Source organism: Typopeltis vanoorti, chromosome 15, assembly GCF_054136105.1.
Source record: "Typopeltis vanoorti isolate ZY-2024b chromosome 15, IOZ_Tvanoo_1.0, whole genome shotgun sequence".
Classification (NCBI taxonomy): Eukaryota; Metazoa; Arthropoda; class Arachnida; order Uropygi; family Thelyphonidae; genus Typopeltis; species Typopeltis vanoorti.
The window spans coordinates 44,364,020-44,387,756 of NC_143563.1; the positions used below are offsets into that span (position 1 = coordinate 44,364,020).

Below are 23,737 nucleotides of genomic sequence, written 5' to 3' on the forward strand. Positions count from 1 at the left end.
CAAGTATTGCACATATCAGCAGCATTCCTTTGCATCAACAACAGATCAAGACTGATCCTTGAGGCTCACCACTGGTTACCTTGAATATTGCAAATTCAACCCCCCCACATATAAAACTTTTTGATATGTCAGTCGGCCATCCTCTTATCTAAGCTAATAGGTTTATAATCTAATCCCATATTCTCTAATTTATGCAACAGTCTTAGCAAAATCCAAAAGTATCATGGTAAATCCATTCTCTTTGTCTAACTCAATGGTAACACTATTATAGAAGGTGAGCAAGTTGCTTAAACATGACCTTTCCTTGTTGTTTGTTGCAGAATATAGTTTCTCTGTCAACCCATTTACGTATGGAGCCCTAACTAGCTTTTCCAAAATTTTCACCACCCACCACTCCAGAAATCCTGATAAGTTGGTACATCAGTCTTCCACCACCCTTGTGCAATGGGCTTATCAGACATTCTTTCCACTCCTGTGGAATCTTCCATGTTCTGAGACTCAAATTATATAGCCAGGTCAAAGAGATAGCTAGTTCAGCTGAACACTCTTTTAGCATCCTTGCTGATATTCCATCAGTTCCTATTGCAGAATTCTTATTATTCAGTTTGTGCAACAGCTCTAGTACTTCCTTCTCATATACATGAGTTTCCTCAACAATCACTTCTGCATCAGTTACCCACATACTATCTGCATTCAATAGAGTTATTCTTTCAAATTCATTCTTTTACCTGTAGCATAATGACAGAATTCTTTTGGGTTTCTTTAACTTTCAGAGCCAGTTTCTTTTCATTCTCAGACTTGACTCTTCTGGTCTGCTGTTTATAATTATCATAACTGACATCATCCTTATGCACATACTATTCCTTCCACATCAACTTTTTCTTATGAATCTCTTGCTTAATTAGATTATGCATTCATTTTACTCTTACTCTATTTATTCTTCGAACTCTAGAGACACATTCTGAATATTGCATCATTTTTTAAACACTTCCTATGCACTGTTGATATCCTTTCCATCCAACAGCTGATACCATGGTGCAGAGATCAGCATATTCCTCAGGTGGTTATAATTTCCTGCTTTTTAGTTCAGAATATAACCTTTTCTGAATGGAACGTCCATAATTCATTATTGTTGGCGGTGGAGGAAATAAGAGATCTTGGGGTGATAGTGGATAAGGATCTGAAATTTTAAGGACAACACAATGAATTTGGAGATTGATGCAGAGGACACTGACTTGTAGAAATAAGTAAATTCTTGTTCCATTGTATAATGCTCTGATTAGGTCACACATGGACTACTGTGCACAGATTTGGTCACCTGGTTTTCAAAGGGATGAAGAGATGTTGGAAAGGGTCCAGAGGCAATAATAAATTATAAAGCCAGTAGGTGAAATATCTTTTTTTTTTTTTGAGTTCCAAGTCCTCTTTGAGTTAAATGAATTGCATCCATAATTATCATAAGGCTTATTTTATATCTGACAGTATTCTTCATAATTCCATGATTTAAAACAGTTTAAACAAAGGTAAACTCAAAATTGAGTATTTATATTGCTAATTACTTATTGAGGTTCTGTTGTATATATTTTCCTCCACAATTTAAAGGTTATTTTCCCCAGGCTTATATATATATATATAAACACAATATATTAATTCAGTTTGTATTAAAATAATAGTGACCCTTTTACTCACTCACATATTCATAACCTTAAAATATTGGATCTTCTGATATTAAATACAAAATATCTGCAAGGGCAGAAGTTAACACATTTCATTTACCCAAACAAACATAATAGAAAACTGGGAAGTCAAGACGAGTTTCTTATCATTTCTTAACTTCACTAAGGAAAACAGTAGCAACAAATTTTCTTCCACACAGTAACACCAGAAAATGATAATACATGCCTTACTTCTAGTATATTCAGTTACCATTTAAAACATGTGCCAAAAACATTAATAGTTTACTTCATAAAATTCAGCTATCCAGTACTAAAGCAGAGATTAATGTATATGCAATGTTTCAGCATTTTTACTTGACAACTCAGTTCCACACAAATAGCTTTTCATCTAATCTTCACTCAAACTAAAAATTACATTACAATATTGAAAATATATCGACTTCTCAATAGGAACTTGAACGTATAAAGAATCCACAAAATACAGCCACTCATTCCTTATATTTTTTCTTCAAGTATAGGTAATCCTCGTATAACGTGGATGTTAGGTTCCATGGAAATGCTGCGTTATACGAGACTTAGATCACATAGAAAAAGTAGGGTTAGGTTCCGAAATTGTTTTTTTTTTTTTAATCATATAAACAACAATGACATATCCAACAAAAATAATATTTTTATTTAATTCAGGTAATTCATGTAAGTTAAGAAAACATAAACTATGAGACAAATACGTATTATAAAAATTACAAATTGTACATAAATTTCATTGCATAAATGTTTTAGACACAAAATAAAGCGCATATTTTAATCGCCATCACTGTCTTCAAAAATAACATTTTGTAGATGTTCTTTAAGTTGCTGGAGGTCGTCACCACTTGAAATCTCTTGGACATCTTTTGTATAATTCTCATTGCATATTTCGGCTGGTTTAGTCATCAAGAAGTCAGTAATAAGACTTTGCTTTCCACTATGCTGCAATTTTTATTAAGTTCATAATATGGCGCTAAACAAATATCTAATTGTCTCGTGAATTTTCCCGAGCACTCTATTGAGAGATCATTATCCGTAAAATAACTTCCCAACTTTCTTGCCAAGTCCAATCCTTCTAATTTCTTTAAACTGAATTCTTTAATGGATTCATCTCAATCAGAATCCTCGGCAGAACTTTCCCTGCCATTTGGTTCGACGCCATCTATTAATTGCACCCGTTCCTCCTCATTTAAATCTGTTTCTCCATCAGTTAATTCACTAGTTTCGTTTTTAACCATGTCGCAAAAGCCCTCTCCACCAAAAATGTGTGCGACATTTATTATACAACGTAGCTCGGCATCCACTGGAGGTATGATATTTTGTTCCAGAATGGCCTCAGGCCATATTTTTTTTCAGCAAGCATTCAGCGTAGAGGGTTGTAATTGCTTAATGGACAGAGAAATAATTTTTACACAATTCAATATTGAAAACTCTTCTGATGCTTGAGGCAGTGTGATGTTTGGATTAGATTCCATTTTTTCCAAAATGAATTTAAATGTTTGCCGAATATAATATAACTTAAATGTTGAAATTATACCTTGGTCGAGTGGTTGAATAAGTGAAGTAGTATTAGGTGGCAAAAAAGTTAATTTAATATTCGGATGGCTTAAATTTGTTAGGTGACCTGGTGCATTTTCTAAAATTAGTAGAATTTTGAAGTCCATATTCTTTTTCCTTGTGTAACTTTCCACATCGGGTACAAAACACTTGAAAAACCAATTTTCAAACATGCTAGCTGTAACCCATGCCTTTTTGTTGGCCTGCTAATAAACAGGTAGTGCGGACTTGTCGAGCCCTTTCATCGCACGAGGATTTGTGGATCAGTTAATAAACATTGGTTTTGTCATGTAATCACCTCATGCATTACTACAAAACAGTAGAGTAATTCTATCTTTTCAAACTTTGCATCCAGTAGCTGATCTTTCATTTTTTGAAATATAGGTGCGCTTCGGCATTTTTTTCCAATATAACCCAGATTCATCTGCATTGAACACCTGGTCTGCACTGTAACCACCTTTATTAATGATTTTTAAAAGTTCTGCTGGGTATTTCCGGGTAGCTTCAACATCTGCTGATGCTGATTCTCCCTGAATTTTAAGATTATACAAAGAAAACCGCTTTTTTAAAGTTTTCGAACCAACCATTACTGGCACAAAATCCATGCTGAGAGATTTCTTCTGAAGAATTTTGATAGAGTTCTTTTAAATGTTTATAAACTTTGAGAGCTTTTTGCTTAATAAGGTGTCCATCCAAAGGAATTTTCTTTTGAGTGTAATCTTTTATCCAAATCATTAGAGATTTCTCCATTTTTTCTATTAGAATATCGCGAACACGAGCAACGCGCTTTGCACTTACTGTTGACCTAGCAATAACACTCCTGGTTTTTCTCCAATTTTCAACCGATCCAAGATTTTAATTTTTTCTTTGAGAGAAATGAATTTCCTCTTCAATGTTGTTTTTTTTCCCTTTTGTTGCAGTTTTAGTGGCCATCACAACAAAATAAACTTTTACATTAAAAAAGCATTACATATGTATGTAACTATTCCTGACATGGTTGTAGTGAACATAAAAAATTTTACTGAAATGAAAGAAGAGACGTGTTGTGTGTAGTTCATGGAATAGTTGATTTGCCTTGCTTGTCTAAATACCAATTCGAGAAAGACTGATACCAAGAGGTCTGTTTTATCTTTGAGATGTTACCATTGTTCCATCATAATGGGTGAAGGGGGGAGAGGCATGGTAGGGCAGAAGTTCTGCCCGACAGTCTTGGTGAGGGACCAGAATGTCCAGCTGCCATCTAAGTAGGAAGCAAGTTTAGTGCATTTGGTCCTTAATTAGTATAATTAAAGATAAATCATATAAATTTAAACTATTAGCTTGTGCAGAGCAGGCTTTTACAATCATGTCTTACACAGGATTCCAATCTGCAGCTTTTAGTGCTTGACAAAGCAGTTTTTTGCCTACTCAGCTAGCAAGGCAGTCACTTTGAGATCACTATGTAATCATTTTTAGAGACGTGAGCATCTATTAGATGCTCACGTCTCTAAAAGATTTGCATATAACCATCTGGTTATATGCAAATCTTTTTCGTTTGTTAGTTCATTAGATTTGCATATAACCATCTGGCTGGACGGGTTTTTATTTAAATTTGGGATTTATCCTAAAAATTTGGTAAGCTACCTACTTTCATTATTTTAGTGGCAAAATGATTTGAAATAAAATTGTTACAGTGGCAATAAAGAAATTTTCTACAGTATATAAGCCATAAATCTTTTTTTTCAGTTGTGATAGTGCAAGTCAATAATAATATGACTGCAAACTAACTTCTGTTAATTTTGACATGCCCACTGCAGATTTGCACTTAAATTTTGCATTAAATTTTTAATAATGTCAAGGACACCAACATTATTAGAAAATATAATTATTGCTTACTGAATTTGTTGGCAGAGCTAGCAGGTAAAATGCAAGAAATGGCAGAATAAACAGATAGTCACTACAAGAATAATTTTATGACAAATTAAAGATGCTAAGAAATCATATTCTTGGTTTAATCCTTTATTATTATTATTACTACGGGCAACTCCAGGGAGTCTTTAGACTCATCGAGGGAGGCCCTAAACATCATGTCCACACAACTATTCGACATTCTTACAGTATCTATCATACCTTGCCTTGAACTCACTCACTGTCATAGCACCCACAACAGACTCTGGCAGCTTATTCCACTCATTTACCACTCTAAAAGTAAAGAACCCAGCTCTAACACCCTTCTAACTAAACTCTTGCCCAGCTTCCATAGATGTCCCCTAGTTCTCCCACCACCAGTCCTGATCTCAAAAATATCTTCTGAATTAATCCTATAGAAACCCTTCAGCAATTTGAATGGCTCAATCATATCTCCCCTTTTCTGCCTATCAACCAATTTCTGCAACCCACAAATCTTCAACCTGTTCTCATAAGGTTCATTCCATAGACCTGCTATCATCTTGGTCACTCGCCTCTGGATCCTCCCCCATCAAGAAGAAACCTAGGTGACCAAATCTGGGCACAGTAGTCGAGATGAGGTCTTATCAAGGCTCGGTACAGAGGAAAAAAAACTTTTTCTCTGCTCGTCAAAGTATTTTTCAACAACTAAGTGAGTTGATGAGCTGATTTAGCCACTTTTGCAATGTGTCCCCTAAACTTCATCTCCCTATCCACCAACACTCCCAAGTCCCTAGCTTCATCAATCTCCTGGAGTACAGTTCCACGAATGTGGTATACTGCTGCTAATCTTTTCACCCCAAAATGCATAACCTTACATTTTGTCACATTAAATTGACATCCATTCTCCTTAGCCCAGAACTCCAATCTATCCAAGTCATCCAGCAAGATTTTGACATCATCTGCATTCACTATTGCCCTACCCAACTTAGCATCATCATCAGCAAACAAATGAACCGTTCCTCTCTCAGATCCTTCCCTATATCGTTAATGAACAAATTAAACAACAGTGGTCTAAGAACAAAACTCTGTTGCACACCACTAGTCACAGGCTTTCTTTTGGACTCTACTCCTGAGTAAACTACTCTGGATCCATCTCACCAACCCTATATCCATTCCCATATGTTGCAGTTTATGAATTAGAATTCCATGTGCTATCCTGTCAAATGCCTTAGCCACGTCCAGCACCATCACTGTAAACCCATTACCCTTATCCAGTTCAGCCATCACTGTGTTATAAAACTTGAGCAAGTTCCCGAGACATGATCTACCCTTCACAAAGCCATGCTGTCCCTTGTACAGTATCTCATTTCCATCAATCCATTCGTGTATTTTTCCCTTGACTACCGTCTCCAAGATCTTGACAACAACTCCTGATATGCCTAATCGGTCGGTAATTTGCAACAGTAGTCTTGGATTCTCCTTTATGCAGCGCAACTATTTTCCCCTCTTTCCACACCTTCGGGACTAAACCAGACCCGAGACTCAGATTAAACGGGTCAAGAGCACTGATAATTCTTTAGCCGCTTCATGTAAGATATCCCACAGATGTATTCATATTAAGGTTCTGTAATAAACTATTCACCTTCATTTCATTCATCACAATTCCTGTATAAACTAATGGTTCCTTCATTCTTTCAATGTCACCACCTGGATGATATACTCTTGCAAAGTGCTCGCTCAGTAATTCCACTACATCGACTGATTCAGTGACCTCCTTACCATCGTCATTCCTTAAAATTATTCTGCCGTATACAGTTTTTTTTTTTTTTTTGCTTGCAGCATATTGAAAGAACTGTTTGAGATTCTCTGTAGTTTGCATAGCTAGTTTCCTTTCATAATCCGCTTTTGCTTTTTTTACCACACTCGTTACCCTTCTGGCCTGCGCTTTATACCGTTTGTGTGCCTGCAGGTCACCTTTCTCTTTAAATTCCCTCCACAGTTGTTTCTTATTTTGCAGTTCAAGCTTAATGGTGTTATTCATCCATTTAACCCCTACTTGTTTTACTATTCTGACCCTAGGTATACAATCAGCCATAACCACCTGTAAATGCTCCTTTACCACTTCCCATGCTCTATCGACATCCAGCCCTTGCAATTTTACATACCATTTCACTGAACCAAGCAATCTCCTAAGCTTGTCATACTTGCCAGCACGGTAATTCCACATATACCCTTATCCAAGTGTAAGCAAACAAAGTTTGCACCTGAAGTATTTCAGGACTGGGCAACTCGTATAAAGAAGCTAATGACTTCACATCACTTCTCTTAGTATCCCATAATGCAAAACACATATCCTTAAGGACATATATAATGCTATGCATTAAGGGGATGATCACTACCCAGACCGGTTTCGACCTTCATCGCCGTCTCATCAGTGGGAGCCAGACCCACAGGTGATACTAAGGTTGAAGTAATGCAGAAGTCATATTTTAATATATGAGTAGCCAAATATAATTTATTGGTATCTTTAATTTATAGTATAACCAAGTAGAAAAACTTCCAACAGCTATCTGTAATCCAGAGTATTTTAATAAGGTGTGACACCTTTTGAACCTCATTGCTCAGATTGCATCTGATTTCTAAGTTTTGGGAAGTGATCACTATTAATTGTTTGTAAATTTTTGATTAAAAATTTTTAATTAATAATTATTTGAAATTATATTTTATCTACACGGCTTTTACAATTGTTCCTTTGAACTCTAATAGTGTAATTATATACTTCAACTGTGACCAAGACACAAGACCAAGATTTAGTATGTACATGCTCTGTCTCATTATTTGATTCATGTTTTGAATGTATTTAATGGTCTTTCTCCCTGATGATGTCTACGTAATGTTGGATGAAATATACTGTAGTATTTGAATATAATTCTCTATATTTTTTGTTACATGTGTAAACTGTGGAAGTTTATTAATTATGTATAGTATACACGTTCCATTAAAACCATTTAAATGTGAATGTAAATGATATGTGGAGAAGAGCATAATGACTATGAAGGCAACGTTTTCATAGAATGCTATTTTTAGTGACATTGGTAAAGGCCTGTATCACTCAAAATCAACCGTAAACTAAAAATTAAAATGTGTAAGTATGTGTAAAAATATTTATGTAGCTCCAAAAAAGTCTAAATATTTTTACATAAATTTTACCAAGGTCAAGCCCAGGAAGAATTATAACTTGTATATAGATGTTTGTTTAAATGTAAATAATTCCAATAGGAATTGTATATGTTCTCTGCCAAATAAGGGAATATTCTAGAAGGTGTAGTATTAAGGCAATACCTTGCCACTAGTAAACAGTATATTTTTAGTTCTTTGTAAAGACATCAAATTTTATGTGTGTGTTCTATGTGGAAACGCTCAAGGTCAGTGCTAGGTGGACAGACAAAAGCTTCAAATGGATGTCCGCTGCCAGAACGAACAGGATTTAGGGAGTGTTGAAGAAAAACAGAGGAAGGGTCAGTCTAAGAAAAGGATCAAGGGATTTCACCAAAATGTTCGGGGGTCACATATCTCCGTGCAAGGATTCGCAAGTGACCGAATAAAAGGCATTGTCGAAAAAATCGCAGCATCGGTTCCAGAAATTTTCGTCGGTGATCCAGAGGACGTCTAGAAGTTGTCGGCAGTTATCCGACAGATGTACAATCTTTGGGATTGTGACCTCAGGAGAAATCATGCCAGAGATCTAAAAGAAAGATGACGAGGAGCCGATCCACCAGGCAAAGCTGATATTTGTTGATGAACTGACGAGTCTTCACCAGGAGCTGTGAACTAGAGGGAAGAAATTGCTCCATTAGTCCAATGCGCATGCAAACATTCCACAAGCCGATAATCTTCGCCCCAAGTATGGCAGGACAGAGCATCCCAGAAGCGTCAGTAAATCTATCGGCAGCGTAAAGAGGGAGAGAAAAACCTGACACGGAAGTAAGGAACAGAAGTCCAATTCGAAGCCAAGTGCACAGTGAGTAGCAGCTATAAAGTGAGTTGACCCGTTTGTTAAATTTTGTTGAGCTTTTAAGAGAACTTATTAGTGGACTGTAAAGCAGAGTCTGATCTAAATAGGCATAATTAACAGTTAAAGATTATAAGGTAATTAATTGTCAGGAATTTGTAGTTGAAATAAGCCATAGTGTAACTGTTTGCTGAATTGGTGAAACTTGCCTATAGAATATTCCCAGCATAGAAAGAAAAGCGCAATTGTGTGTAAAAGATATTGCTTGTGTTCAATGAATAAGAGTTAACAATTAAGTAATAAGTACCATTGCTCAGTATAAATGATTTATGATATATTAAGAAAATTAGTTTAAATATGTGATATGATTTGTGTGAGTAAAATGCAGGAACTTAACTAATTTATTTATGCAGATTTGAATTGAGATGTTTTTTTCTATTATTGCAAATGCAGTGTAAATTTGTCTTATGTGAATTAAAAGTTTGTTGTTAAAATATTAAATAAGTGTCATCTGATTCTTAATTATTTGATGCACTGTTCCGAAAAAATATTAGCCTATTAGGGGGAACCCAGGAGAAAGAATAGCAAGGGATAGATAATAGACCACGACTGCAGAGATATTAATTAATTAATTTGAGGGTAAATAGAAAACTATTGGATGCATGTTACACTTCTTGTTAATAGAAAACGAACATCAGTGGCATCGTTTAAACAAATAAATTTTCTGGTGTTCGAAGAATAAGAAGGCAAGTGCGGAACGCAGTTTAGCGTAAGGAGATATATATACGAAATTAAAGAGTGATAAGGAAAGGGAATTAATGTATAAGAAAAGAGAGATATAATTAAAGATAAGATAGGATAAAGAAAATAAATTAGGATAAAGAGAATTAATGTAAAGAGAAAATAAAGGAGATATATAATTAAGTATAAGATATATATAAAGGAATATATAAATATAATAGACCCCCCCCCCCCCGTTTACAATGGTGCAGTTATGACAGGATTAAATATAAAAAAAAAAAAACCAGGTATTACATATTCACTTTTTACAGGAGTTAAGAAAGTTTTTAGTAAATGAATTGGTGTTAATTATTACTGTTTTATTATAAATCAAAAATGTATCCATGTTAGAGTATATTAATAACACATCATGCATGCTGGTACTTGATAATTACAGAATAATTAAGCTACTGAATTGAAATTTATTTTAAAATTTTACCATTAGAAAGGAAAATCCCTCAATATCTGGTGATAGTCAAGATGACCACTCGAGTTCACTGAAATCAACAAGTAACATTCCTTCACTGACCAAAGAAAATAAGATAGATAAAAAGTTTTTGAAGCCTAAAATCGATGAAAAACTTCAATTGGAGACTGCCAACATTTATAAAGATGATAAATCAGATGTCTATCCTCAGGCACACGATTACTTAGATCAAGGAGGCAGCACCACAGAAGAATTACTCTCTTCACAACAGTCTTCTGAGTCTGAAGTAATGCCTTCATTTGATGAATGGAAAAAAATGATGCTTGCTGAACAAGAAAAAGATGGTAAATAATGTGCATTATATGATTTTCACATAACTAATCTTAAGTTAATCTCTGCTAGGATGATAGTTTATTACCATATTTACAAAAGTGTACCGATTGAACAGGAAGGATATTAAACCTAGAAGAGTGAAAATCAAAATGAGAAATGGATGCTAAAGTAAAATGAATCAAATTATTTTCATTTTACCATATATTAACTAATAATTAACTTTTTCAGTTCTCCATTTTGTTTGTAAACCTATTTAATTTCTGTTCATTGGTACAAAGTTGACAGCTAGTAAATTTATACAGTTATCCAAATTATTAGTATAAAATATAACCATAGAAAATTATATAGTATAAAATTTTCCTAATTTTTATTTATGCTAATACAGTAAATCTCAGTTAATTCAAAACTCAAAGAATTGAAAATTAGATTTGAATAAGTGAATTTAAATTATATGAAATGTTTATTGAAGTTCAGTGAGTTCCTGTGAATTGGAAGAGTTCACTGAAAAACTCTAAAACCCAATGTTTTGAAATATTGGTGGGAGCTAGGATCTTTTATTGAGTCTTGTTTTGCTTAAACTCTCATGTTTCCCCACCACCTCAAATCATATTTGCCGGCCTGATGGTTAGTCTACCTGCTCTTCAACCAACAGGCTGTAGGAGATGAATTTCATTGCCTAGTGTGAGACCACTGCCTTATTTATTTGGAAGCCTGAATAAGTCTTTTACTCCATGTAGTATAATAATAAAAAAAAATACTGTCATAGTTTGTATCATGCAATTTGATGGCAGGATATTTGGAGCTAATTCCTGAATTGCTAGTCCCTTCTCATTTGCTCAATATCTGGATGGAAACCTATTAGCAAGATTCACTACAGAAGTGAAGATTTGGGTTAGAAGCTCTAGGAAGTTCTTTGAATTACCATCTTGGTTGGAGTCTCTTCTGTTTCTTAACATTGATCATTAAGATATTTCTATAATTAGGATTGGCAAAAAAAATAAATAAAACATAATGCTCTCAGCCAGTTAATTTGTGACTTGCTATAGGAGCTTATTGGTAGTCACTACTAATTATGTTTCCAAATTGAAAAATTCATAAATTAATAAACATTACTTATCTCCTGGGTAACATGTAATCACTAAGTGTTACTAAAACATAAAATTTTCGATAGGTCTGTTAATCTAAATACTAAATAGGAGATATGTTAAAGTGATTTATTATAATACAGACCTGTTACTGCAGTACTAGGTCTATATTGCATGTAGACTGTTATTTTTGATTATTGCCAGAGAAAAGTAGCCTTATGTAAGTTTGCAACATTAGTACTTATGGCATTTGTTTGGTGGTAGTATTTGCTTGAAAATACACATGGGCGAGGAAGAGATTAAAGGAAATTATATTATTGTGAATACAGATTTAAGCATAAAGGCTGGTATACTGCATATTACTTAACACAGTTACCAGTTTTGCACTGTACAACTGTATGTGACAAGTATTTACAGTTTTATTTATAACAAAATTGTCAATTTGTAAGTGGCCTTCACTCTCGTTAACAATGCTGTCATAGCTAATCTGTAATTCATACACAATGATCACTATGTTTGAATTTCCACAAATGTCAAATTTGTGGAAAGCCTTTGAAGTTTAGGAAGCAAGCTTTTCATCTTTTAAACTGCCTTTCTTTTCTTTTGGATCCAGAGCACCCATCATTTCAGTCTCATTGGCAGGTGTGTGCATGCATACTCTACTACCAGAAATTAGATGCCAAGAAATTATATTCTTGGTTTAATCTTTTTTCCAAGTGTAAGCAAACAAAGTTTGCATGTGAAGTAACTTCACGACTGGGCAACTTGTATATTGAGGCTAATGACTTCATATCAATTACCTTAGTATCCCATAATGCAAAGCACATATCCTTACAGACATGCTCTCATCAACAAAACTTTTAACAACTATCTCTAATCCAGAGTATTTAATAATAAGGTGTAACACCTTTTGGCTACTCGTATATGAAAGTGACTTCATTACTTCAACCTTAGTATCAACCCTAGGTCTGGCTCCCACTGATGAGACCTCAATAAAGGTTGAAACTGGTCTGGGTAGTGACCCTTCCCATAATGCATAGCATTATACATACCCATAAGGATATGTGCTTTGCATTATGGGATACTAAGGCAAGTGATGTGAAGTCATCTTTTATATATGACTTGCCTCAGTCCTGAAAATAATTCAGGTGCAAACTTTGTTTGTTACACTTGGATTAAACCAAGTATATAATTTCTTGATATCTTTAATTTATAGTATAACCAAGTGGAAAAACTTCCAACAAGTATAAACACAAGTTGGATTTTACAGCAATTGACAGGCATGTGTATGTGGTGGTGGTGGTGGGATGAATTTTGAATCATCTCTAGAAATGGAGTAAGGTTGTCGTTAGGAAGTATAAGGTCTGTGTGTGGGGGGGGGGATGAACTTTGGATCATCCTTAGAAATGTAGTAATATGATATGCAGCAAGTATGTAGAATGTACTACCAAATGAATGTGCATTTTCAGAATGTTTTTAAAGATTTAGGAAGTATGTGTGATCTGGAAGAAGTCCTCTGTAGGAGCCTGCATAATGATAACTAACTTTATGTCAAACTAGCTTTTATATTTTTGCATCAAATCATGAGGTGTTTTCTTAGCAGCACTCTGCTCTGAATTCAGTGATACTGGAACTTCCAAGAAATGTCTGAAACTACTGTTTTCAGATTTTGCTCTTTGGTTCTTTTGAATTCACCTATGAAGCATATTAGTATGCATTTAGTTGTGCACCAGTTGGGTGAAGTTTCAGCATACAGCAAATTCAAGAAAGTGCTCTCTACTTAATGGTTCTGGCAACATTCAAAATCACTATTATTTAATAATTAATTGATTTATTTAATAGATTAAGCTATATGTGCTTGCTGATCCAGCCTTCTGAGATGGATCTAATGAGGCATTACCTACAAATGTAAACGATTCCTTTTCATTTATACAAACTTTTTCAGTCATACAACAAATGTGATGTTTTAACTATTTTAGCTGTTTTAACTATTATCTATTTGTAAAATAAGCTGTGGATTGAAATTTTCATTGAATGCGAGTTCTTGGTGGTCCACAAAGCACAGTTTGAGAACTAGACATGCACTCTTTCAAATAGTACATTGTTATGTATACTGTTATAATTTATTCACTTTTAAAAGGTCATAAAGTTCCTTCTCCTGGTGTTCCTGGTAAGAAAATAGCTAATCACAAGAGAAGAAGAAATTATGCATCTTATGAATGTGGTGCCAAGATAGTTGCTTCGAATGCTGAAGCTGAAAGTACTGGCAGGATTTTGAATGAATTAGTTGATGAGTATATGTTAAATCCATGCAAAGCTAAAATTTGGTTTGTTGTTGAACTCTGCGAAACAATTCAGACTACACTGGTAAGTTGTTTTTGAAATGAATGTTTTAATGATGGAATTTTTTAAATATATATACACATTGGTTTAGAATAATTTCTCTCCAATAATTATTGAACTGAAGTTTTCAGATAAGAAGGGACCAGTTTGATGTTTTATGAGTTGGAAATTTTCTAATCTAATTTCAGGTCCCGCCTCCCTCCCAATATACTAACTTAGATTTTTATGGTATTATGGTTATAAAAAAGTTAATACAAATTTATTGATTCATATCAACATTATCAACAATGTTTGAATGAAGGAGTTTGTTACTTTGTTGACATCCTCACGTCTACAAAACACTTTGTATATACTAATCACACACATTACAGAAAGAAAGTACTAAATATTATCATCTGAATTTGTTAAAACACTTACAGAAGGTAATGAAACACTGCTTACATTTACAATTACACTGCAGAGTCAGAACAAATTTTTCTTTCCCTTTGTTTATTCTCTCTGATAGTGTTTTTTGGAACAGCCCTCCCTCTTATATATTTTCTAGAGTATAATTTTCGTCTTTAAATGCAGTGTTAATAAGTTGCTCCTTTCTCCTCAATGTTCTGCCCATTCATGCTACTAATGTGCTATTGAACAACCTTTTGCGTGTGGGATTAGTATTAAATTCCCAATAGGATTCTATTGTTTTTGAATTACACTAATGAAAAATTATGCATTTAAAGATATTCTCTCTCTCACACACTACATTAGCCAGTCAGTCTTTATCTTATGTACTATTTTATGTATAAGTCAAAAATAGTGCATATGAAGCAAATAGACTGGATAGTTAATCTTAACAGTATTAATGTGATTTAGTAGACACCATTCATAAACACCTATCAGAATTACTACTGAAATTTTATTTTAAAATAAAACCAGTGTTTTTTTTCATAAGTCTGCATTTTATTTTTTTCCCCAAGTACATATAAAAAAATTATTTGATTGATAGGTTATACTATGAAGCACAGCAATACTTCATAGTATAAACAACACCAGAAGGTTATTAATTTATTGAGATTTTGCTAAAATTCGAATCATCTTCAGTAAACAAATTACAGCTGTTGTAAAAATAAAAAAATAAAATAAAATAAAATAAAATATTGCAATTAAGTATTGTTAGAAACATTTCAGATTGTAACTGAAAAAGAACTAATGTCCAATTCAATGGTGGCCCTAAGAGCCAGATAAAAAAAAAAAAAAGTGAAGTTAATTCAGAGAAGTCCGGTCTTAGAATAACTATCTCTCACATGTTTGGCAAATTAATGCAACTATACCTGTTGAGATTAGAGGAGTGTTTTGTAACTGATGTCAATTCCAAAAATAAGCTTTCAGACCTATAATAACTTCTGTGCATCACACTTATCTTCAGTCAGAACGGGCTCATTATTTAATTCTGTGTGATGGAATATCCATAGCATGATGAGCCTGTCCTGACTTGCAAATATAGCTTTTATGTTCAAGGCAGATGTTAGCAGATCTAACAATCTGTCCAAAATAGGCTAAACTGCAAGCACAGGGAACTTTATACTCTTCAGGAGTGCTTGGTTTTCTAATATTTTAAATGTTTTTTCATAAGAACGTATGTTAATGAGAAAAGAATACTACATGAAAGACACATGGGTAGAATTAGAGCTGTTAAATGTTTTAGATGTGGAGTACTAGGCCATATATCTAGACATTGATTTGATCTGTAGACATATTTACACCTAAATCCTCAAGTGATCAATATAACATGTAGATGTTATTAATCTTCACATTGTTGTACAATATATGTTTAGAAGAGAAGTGAGATATTCTAACTCTTTACAGTATCAACCTTATTGTAAGACTAACAACACTAGATCTAACAGATTTGGAAATTTAGTGGATGCCAATATTGCAGGATGCTTGTAAAGTACTTTGACACTGGAGCATATACTTCAGTGATCAACTGGCAACTTTTCTTACTTTGAAGGACAGTTCAAGAATGTCCTTCAATATTTGTATAATGAAGTAAAATTGAAAATCATGTATAGCCATGAGTTATCTGGGATACAGAAAATTTCAGTGGAGATATTCTTTCTTAACTTTAAATTAGATTTTCAGAGAACATTAATGGATGTCATGAAATATCAGCTATTCATGAGAAGAGAATGCAGTAGGAGAATTGTGGCAGTTTGTGTCTTCAGTGTTTGTTGTGCAGTATGACCTGTACACATCTGGAAAGGGAGATCCTAGTAATCTTGCATTACTTTGGCAAGATGGAAGTCTTAAATGGCCTGGCGAGGATCATTTGACTAGCAGCAGGCTTGCCTTCAACTGTCATTGGTGTTGCAGAAAGTATCCTATCCCCCCATGGTGTGGGAATGGGATCCCTAAGGCTTGCTGCAGTGCTGGTATAGCATCTGGGGTAATTCTGGCATTCCACATCTAAGCACATTTATTGCTTGAATATGGAATGCCAGAGAATGTTGAGAGTGGATAACAAAGAGAGAGAGAGAGAGATTCTTAGATTGGCTTTGACATGGATCCCAGAAGGAAAATTGACAGTGGGAAGGCCTAAATTAACTGCAGAGAATGGCAGAAAAGGAAAGACTGGCTAGCTGGAAGAGCTCGAGAGAAGCACTGGTGGTTCAGGACAGTTATCTGGAAGAAATGGATCTCGGCCTTGTGTGCCTTGAGGCACAAAGGGATAAATAAGTAGCAAGTAATAGCTATGAAATGTATATAGTGGCTGTTTACTATTGGTTAGTTATTTATACTTTGCAAACAAATCTTTTATCCCCTCTCCTCATTAGTTTTTTAATTATGCTATTATAAATGCACATGCATCTCTAGAATTTATAGGATCACATGCTATTTGCTCCACACAGCTTAGAAGACACATGCTAATTATTAATAATTCGTTTGCTAGTAATGAAAGTATTTCTGTGCCTGTTCTTTCTCTCCTTTATATTTCCCGTCTTCATATGGTTTATTAATGATGGTTCACATATTTACACCTTTTAGTAATTCAAATATACCAGCCAAATATAGCATTCTTATTAATTAGTATGCAGATGATGCAAAGTTGGGAAGAACAATCAGAAATGAAGCTGATGCTTGTAGCTTTGCAAGAGAATTGAATGCACTGGCTAAATGGATAAGCGATTGGGATTACCAGTTCAATGTTGCAAAGTGTCAAGTTTTAAAATTTGGGAAGCAATGATGTGATACAGAGTATGCAATTGGTTGATATCTTGGAGGAAGTGGTGAGATGAGGGATCTGGGAGTGATTGTGGGTAAGGACCTAAAATTTCAGGGACACATTGCTAGGATCATGAAGACAGGACAATGGAGTATAGCAACGATGTGGAGAACACTAATGTGTGTAGAAGCCAGGATGTTATGGTTTGACTATATAAGGCTTTGATTAGGCCACATATGGACTGTGAACAGATTTAGTCACCTGGTTTTCATAAGGATAAAGAGATATTGGAGAAGTTCCAGAGACAATTGACTAAGGTGGTTTCTGGTCTCTGGAATGTTGAGTATGAAGACAGATTGAGGAAATGTAAATTACAGAGACTAGTGAATAGGAGAAGGGGGTGGGGTAGATATGATTTAGACATGTAAATTATTAAGGGGTTGTTAGCAGATTATGTGGATGATGTTCTACACAGAATGGGGAAGAACAAAGGGAAAACAAGGGTCATTCACAGAAGCTGTATAAGGAGGGTGTGAGCAAGGGGATGAGGAGCAGACTTTTTGCATGGAGAGTGGTGGGTGATTGGAATGTATTGCTTGAGTGTGTTGTGAATGTGGAGACAGTGAATATATTTTAGGCACAATATGATAAACTGCGTGTGTAATATTGGGACCTCCACGGAGTCAAGTGACTCATCATTATGTTAATTTCTTCAATTTTCATGATATAGTCAGCATAACCCTGCTTGTGACAGTTATCACATTGCATTCAAGTCTTCCTGCCAGAATTTTTTCTTCAATTACTTGGTTCCATTTTATTTAATTTATTTTTTCTAGGTTTTCTATCTATGCCAAGGAAAAATGAAAATTGCATATAATACAATATAATACTATTATATTGTATTATATAATATAACACTATTATATAATACAATATAACATATAATATAATGAATATAATATAACACTATTTTATATATTTTTTTTTATTGGAATGTTAAATTAAAATTCGTAAACACACATGTTTAAGACATGGGACACTCTTGGAATAAGGATTGGCCAACCTATTCTGTGGGATTTTCGATTTCGAATGCCTGCACGGTGAAGTGTGGGTCTATGCGTGAGCGTAAATCGGGAACTATTATATAATGAATATAATATAATACTACGCTACTTAAGACTGCTTGTGAGCTTAAACCTATTCTGAAATAATCCTTTATATTTAATTCTGCAAAGTTTAACAATTTCTGCAGTGCGACATTAAACAGTCAAAAATTCAGCAGCTCAGAAAACTTATTTTCATGCACACATGCCATTTGTTTTATAAATTGAGATATTCTGTGTGCCCAGAATGTTATGTAGGTCAAATATGCTGCTGTGAAAAATCTGAATGGGTGAACATATTAGTGACAAAAAAAAAAAAAGCAGCACATAAATCTGAGCTAACCTTTCACGCAGTCAAGGAGAAACATTATTGACAGCAAATCAAAAGCTTTACATCTCATAATAGTTGCATCCTGAAGTTGAAAAAAGTGTAAGAAATGATTCACTTGACACAGTGCTATAAGAACCAATGTTTTAATACTTGACCACTGCAGATCTTCTCTTATGAAAAGTTTATCTGAGATAGAATGAAGAAGGTAATATATCAACAGTGACCAGCATTTGACATTTTGATATCGATTCCACGCATGAAAGGTTGCAAGACCAATAAACTACTGTGCCATGTGTGGGCAATTGTAGCCTGTTGATATGTCTCTTAAAGAGTGGGAAGTTGTACTCAGAAGGAAAAAACAGTAATGGCAGGGGGTGGGGGGGATTATTCCAAAGAGTAGAGGTGAACAGAATGAAAGAAGCTGATGAGAAGTTAGTTTGTGTTCGATGCTGGAGAGTGTATGGGTGTTGGCCAGTGGCTGCTCTAGTAGTTCTCTGGTTAGAAGAAAGTGGATGAATGGTAGCAGCCAATTCAGAGGAGCAGTGCTGAAGTACCTGCAGAACAGTCTAGTGACTGAAGGGAGTCTGTGAGGAAAGGGTCATCTATTAAGCAAATATGAAGTCTATTTGTCATTGTATCATAAGATATCTGCAATGGTTTTTTCCTCTTGAATGATGTAGTTAATTCTCTGTATATTTAACATCTTTTAAGTACATTTAGGTGGCGCTAGTGTCCTTGGTAAATGTGGCGGTCGAGTTTAGCTAGTCTAGAAAACGTGTTTTTAAAGTTAAATATAGTGTGGCTTTTTGTCACAAATTGTGCTGCAATTGTGCATCGGTTAGAAACAAGTGTCCTTCAGTGGTATTATTGTTTAGAACTGTGTTGTATATATTGTGTTTTCACTGCCGTTAGTTTCACTATATCAACGTGTAAAGATGGCGTCCAACAAGAAACGTACGTCAGCGGCGTGCAGGACTTCTACTACTACACGAAAGGCTGGCTCAGCGTTAGATTTTTCGCAATGGATGCGTTGCGGAAACTGCTACATGTATGCACCGAAAAATGTGAAGGATCTGTGGTCGGTCTGGCAAAATGAGAAGAACGAAAATGTCGACGTATGTGAGAAGTGTCGGGATAGGCTGGAGCGTTTAGGAATGGAAGCTGACATCGGGACCGTAGCGAAAGAACTTCGGCGGGAGTTTATGAAAATGAAAAATGACCTTCATCTTCTTCATGAGGAAGTGGAAGTGATCGGTAAGGAGATACTGGAAGTTAAAGCTGAGTTTAATGTGTTAAACAGAGAAATTAGGACTATAGAGATTACTTTAGCTGAAGTAACTAGAACAGGATTACATATGGGTGAGTCTTTGGTGAATGATTTAGTAATAAATAGTATGGGAGTGATTGGGAGTCAACATAATAAAACCACAAGTGGCCTAGAAGAAATGATATGTAGTGAGAGTGGGGGGGTAAGTAATAGAGAGTTGAGTAATGAAGCTGGGAAAGTCATGCTGAATAGTGTAGAGAATGAGTCCATGAGTGTGGACTTGAATGAAGTTAAGAGTGGTAAAATATATGGTGATTCTATGATTAAGGGTATGGAGAGTGGTATGCATGAGGAGTGCTTGGCTGATGGGACAATAGAAAGAGTGGCTTTAGCAATAAAGAGAGGGCATGAAGCAGACAAGATGATAGTTATGGTGGGTACGAATGACCTGAGAGGTAGTATAAATCGGGTAGGAAAAGATTTAAGAACATTATTAGATATTGTGAAGAGGAAAAGTGTCAATGGGAGAATAGTGTGTGTGCTGCCTCGTTTTGACAATTACGAGTTAAGTAGACGAGCAATGATAATGAATGATATGATTGCAAGAATGTGCAGAAAAAGAGGTCTGGAGTTTGTTGATGTTTGGAGTGTGTTTGAAGGAAAAAGGCAGTTGTATGCTAGAGATGTCCTGCATCTTAACATGGAAGGACATAAGCGATTGAAGAAGTTATTGTTTTCTGAACAGGTTGAAGTTATTGGGCAGGGAAACTAATATTGAAAAGGTTGAGTGTAAGAGAGAGAAACTTTAGCACTGATTGTGTAACTATTGATCCTTATAGGCAGAATAAATTGCAGAAGAGAGGGGATAAAAATCGGCATAGGACTACGGTAGTTAGTGACTTATATTTCAGTTCTAAAGCCGGTACAAGATCTAGAGGGAATCTGCAATTTTTGTATACCAATGCTAGAAGCATTCGAAATAAGAGAGAAGAATTTTTGGCATTAGTCAGTGAAATCTCACCAAAAGTTGTAGGCATCAGTGAAACTTGGCTGTCAGCAGAAGATGTGGTCACTGGAATTGAATGTGATGGGTACAGTATTTTCAGGGAGGATAGAGAAGATAGAACAGGAGGAGGAGTACTGTTGATGATAGCTGATGTGTTGCAGCCAAAGAAAGTAGTATATCATGATGATAGACATGTGAATGAGAGTTCATTTGAGGCAGTCTGGTGCAAAATAGTGACCAATGCAACCAAATATACAGTTGGATGCTGCTATAGGCCAGGGAGTACGGGGGGAGATATTGAATTCATGCATCAGCAACTTAGTGCAATGAGTGAAGGCTTAGTGATTGTTATGGGGGATTTTAATTATGGTGATATCAATTGGAAGGAGGAAATATCACGTAGCAAAAAGGAAATGGAGTTCATACATCTTCTACGAGATAATTACTTGAAACAGCACGTAACTGAAGGGACACGTGGTGTGAGAGTGTTTGGGCCTGGTTATTGGTTCAGAGGTTATATGCATAAGTAAGGTGTCCTCGTTACCTCCAGTTGGTGAAAGCGATCATGTGGTATTGACTTGGGAGGTTGCAAAATCTGTGGATTTTTCTATTAAGAAGGGGTATGTACGGAACTACAGGTTAGGCAATTATAACAAGCTTCGGAGTGAGCTTGCAGCCATCCCATGGCAGAACATATTGCAAGGGAAAGATGTTAGCAGTGCTTGGGATAAAATCAGCGGGTATCTGAGGAAAGCAATATCAGAATGTGTCCCCATGGTCAGGAGGTCAAACAAGGCAGGCATTAGATGGATGAGCAGTAGTATCAAGCTTGAACTGCAAAAAAAGAAAATGTTATGGAGAATTTACAAGGAGAAAGGCGATCAGGACACCCATGAGCAGTACAAGGCTCAAGCTAGGAAGGTTACCAGCATAGTAAGAAAAGCTAAATCAGATTATGAGAAGACCTTAGCCAAAGAGATCAAGGGTAATCCCAAAGAGTTCTTCCGCTATGTGGCAAGTAAGAGGAAGAATGACTTCGGAAGGATAACCTTAGTGGGTGCTGATGGTATTGAGGTGACAAAATCAGATGTAATAGTCGAGTTACTGAGTGATTACTTTTCAAAAGTCTATCACCCAAGTGAGGATATCTCTATACCTATAGCAATACCTAATGTGAGAATTGAAGCTAAAGAATCAGAGGTATTAAATATATTGCAAAACTTAAATGCAAATACTGCGGTAGGCTTAGATGGAATATCAGCTCGGGTGTTGCGTGAATGTGCAAATGAATTGTCAACCCCTCTTACCTGGATATTTAATTCAAGTTTGAACTCTGGTATGGTCCCTAGGGAGTGGAAGTTAGGCAAAGTGGTTCCTTTGCATAAGGGTGGCTCTAAAACTGCGGTATTGAATTACAGACCAATCACTATATCAGGAGTAGTGGTAAAAGTATTGGAAAAGTTGGTTAAAGACAAAATTCAAGAATGGGTGGATCAGGATATGATACTCTATAGAGGCCAACATGGTTTTGTTAAAGGTAGATCCTGCCTTAGCAATCTATTAACTATTCATAATAGAATAACATCTGAGTTGGACAAAGGAACTGGCTACACAGTGGTACTTCTGGATTTTGCTAAGGCTTTTGACAGGATACCCCATAGAACACTGTTACGCAAATTGGAGCAGATGGGAATGGATATTAAATTGGTGATATGGATAGGAGAATGGCTCAGGGAGAGATACCATAAGGTGGTGTATGGAGGAGCCGAGTCCAGAATGAGGCAGGTAACCAGTGGTGTGCCTCAGGGCTCTGTGCTTGGGCCAATGTTGTTTAATTTGTATATAAATGATATAGGAAACGGCTTAAAGGGAGATATTCAGTTGTTTGCTGATGATGCAAAGTTGTGTAGTGCAATAAAAAATCAAGCTGATGTTGAAAGTTTGCAGGAGGATTTAAATAAGCTGGTAAAATGGGCAAAAGAAAATGGATGTCAGTTCAATGTGGAAAAGTGTAAAGTCATGCATTTTGGGATTAAAAGATTACCAGCTGTGTACTACATCGATGGAAAGGTACTCCAAGAGATTGATGAGGCTAGGGACTTAGGGGTATTGGTAGATAGGGAGATGAAGTTCAGAGGACACATTGCTAAGGTGTCCAAGATTGCACATAGGATTACTTGGTTGTTGAGGAACACACTGACATCCAGAGATAAAGAGGTTATTATTCCCCTTTATAAAGCATTGATACTTCCACATTTGGATTACTGTGCTCAGGTCTGGTCACCTGGATTCCTTGGAGATGAGGAGGCTGTGGAGAGGGTTCAGAGAAGAGTGACCAAGTTGGTGAGTGATATAAAAAATGCTCCCTACATTGATAGATTGAGAGCTTGTGGATTGCAGAGATTGGTTGATAGACGAAGAAGAGGGGATATGATAGAAACATTCAAATTACTAAAAGGTTTTTATAGGATTGATGCAGGGGAAATGTTTCAGCTGTGTGATAGTGATGGAAGAACAAGAGGCCATCTCTGGAAATTAAAGAAGGGTGTGGTTAACAAAGGTGTCGGAACAAGGTTTTTTGCCTGGAGGGTGTTGAATGAGTGGAATTCATTGCCTGACTTAGTTGTGAGCTCTTCGTCTGTAAATGAATTCAAGAAGAGATATGACAGATATTGTTTTGCTAGTTTGGGTCTCCCGCGATGAGTCTACTGACTCC

At 35.6% G+C, this 23,737-nt stretch overlaps 1 protein-coding gene across 1 annotated transcript in view; it reads left to right on the forward strand.

The window, feature by feature from the left end:
- LOC150098723 (SUN domain-containing ossification factor) overlaps positions 1-23,737 on the forward strand; it is a 265,907-nt gene that overhangs the window by 93,775 nt on the left and 148,395 nt on the right. The window contains exons 5-6 of the mRNA XM_090405371.1: positions 10,367-10,692; positions 13,907-14,133. Of these exons, the coding sequence (XP_090261497.1) occupies positions 10,367-10,692; positions 13,907-14,133 (553 nt within the window). The remainder of the gene's footprint in view (positions 1-10,366; positions 10,693-13,906; positions 14,134-23,737) is intronic.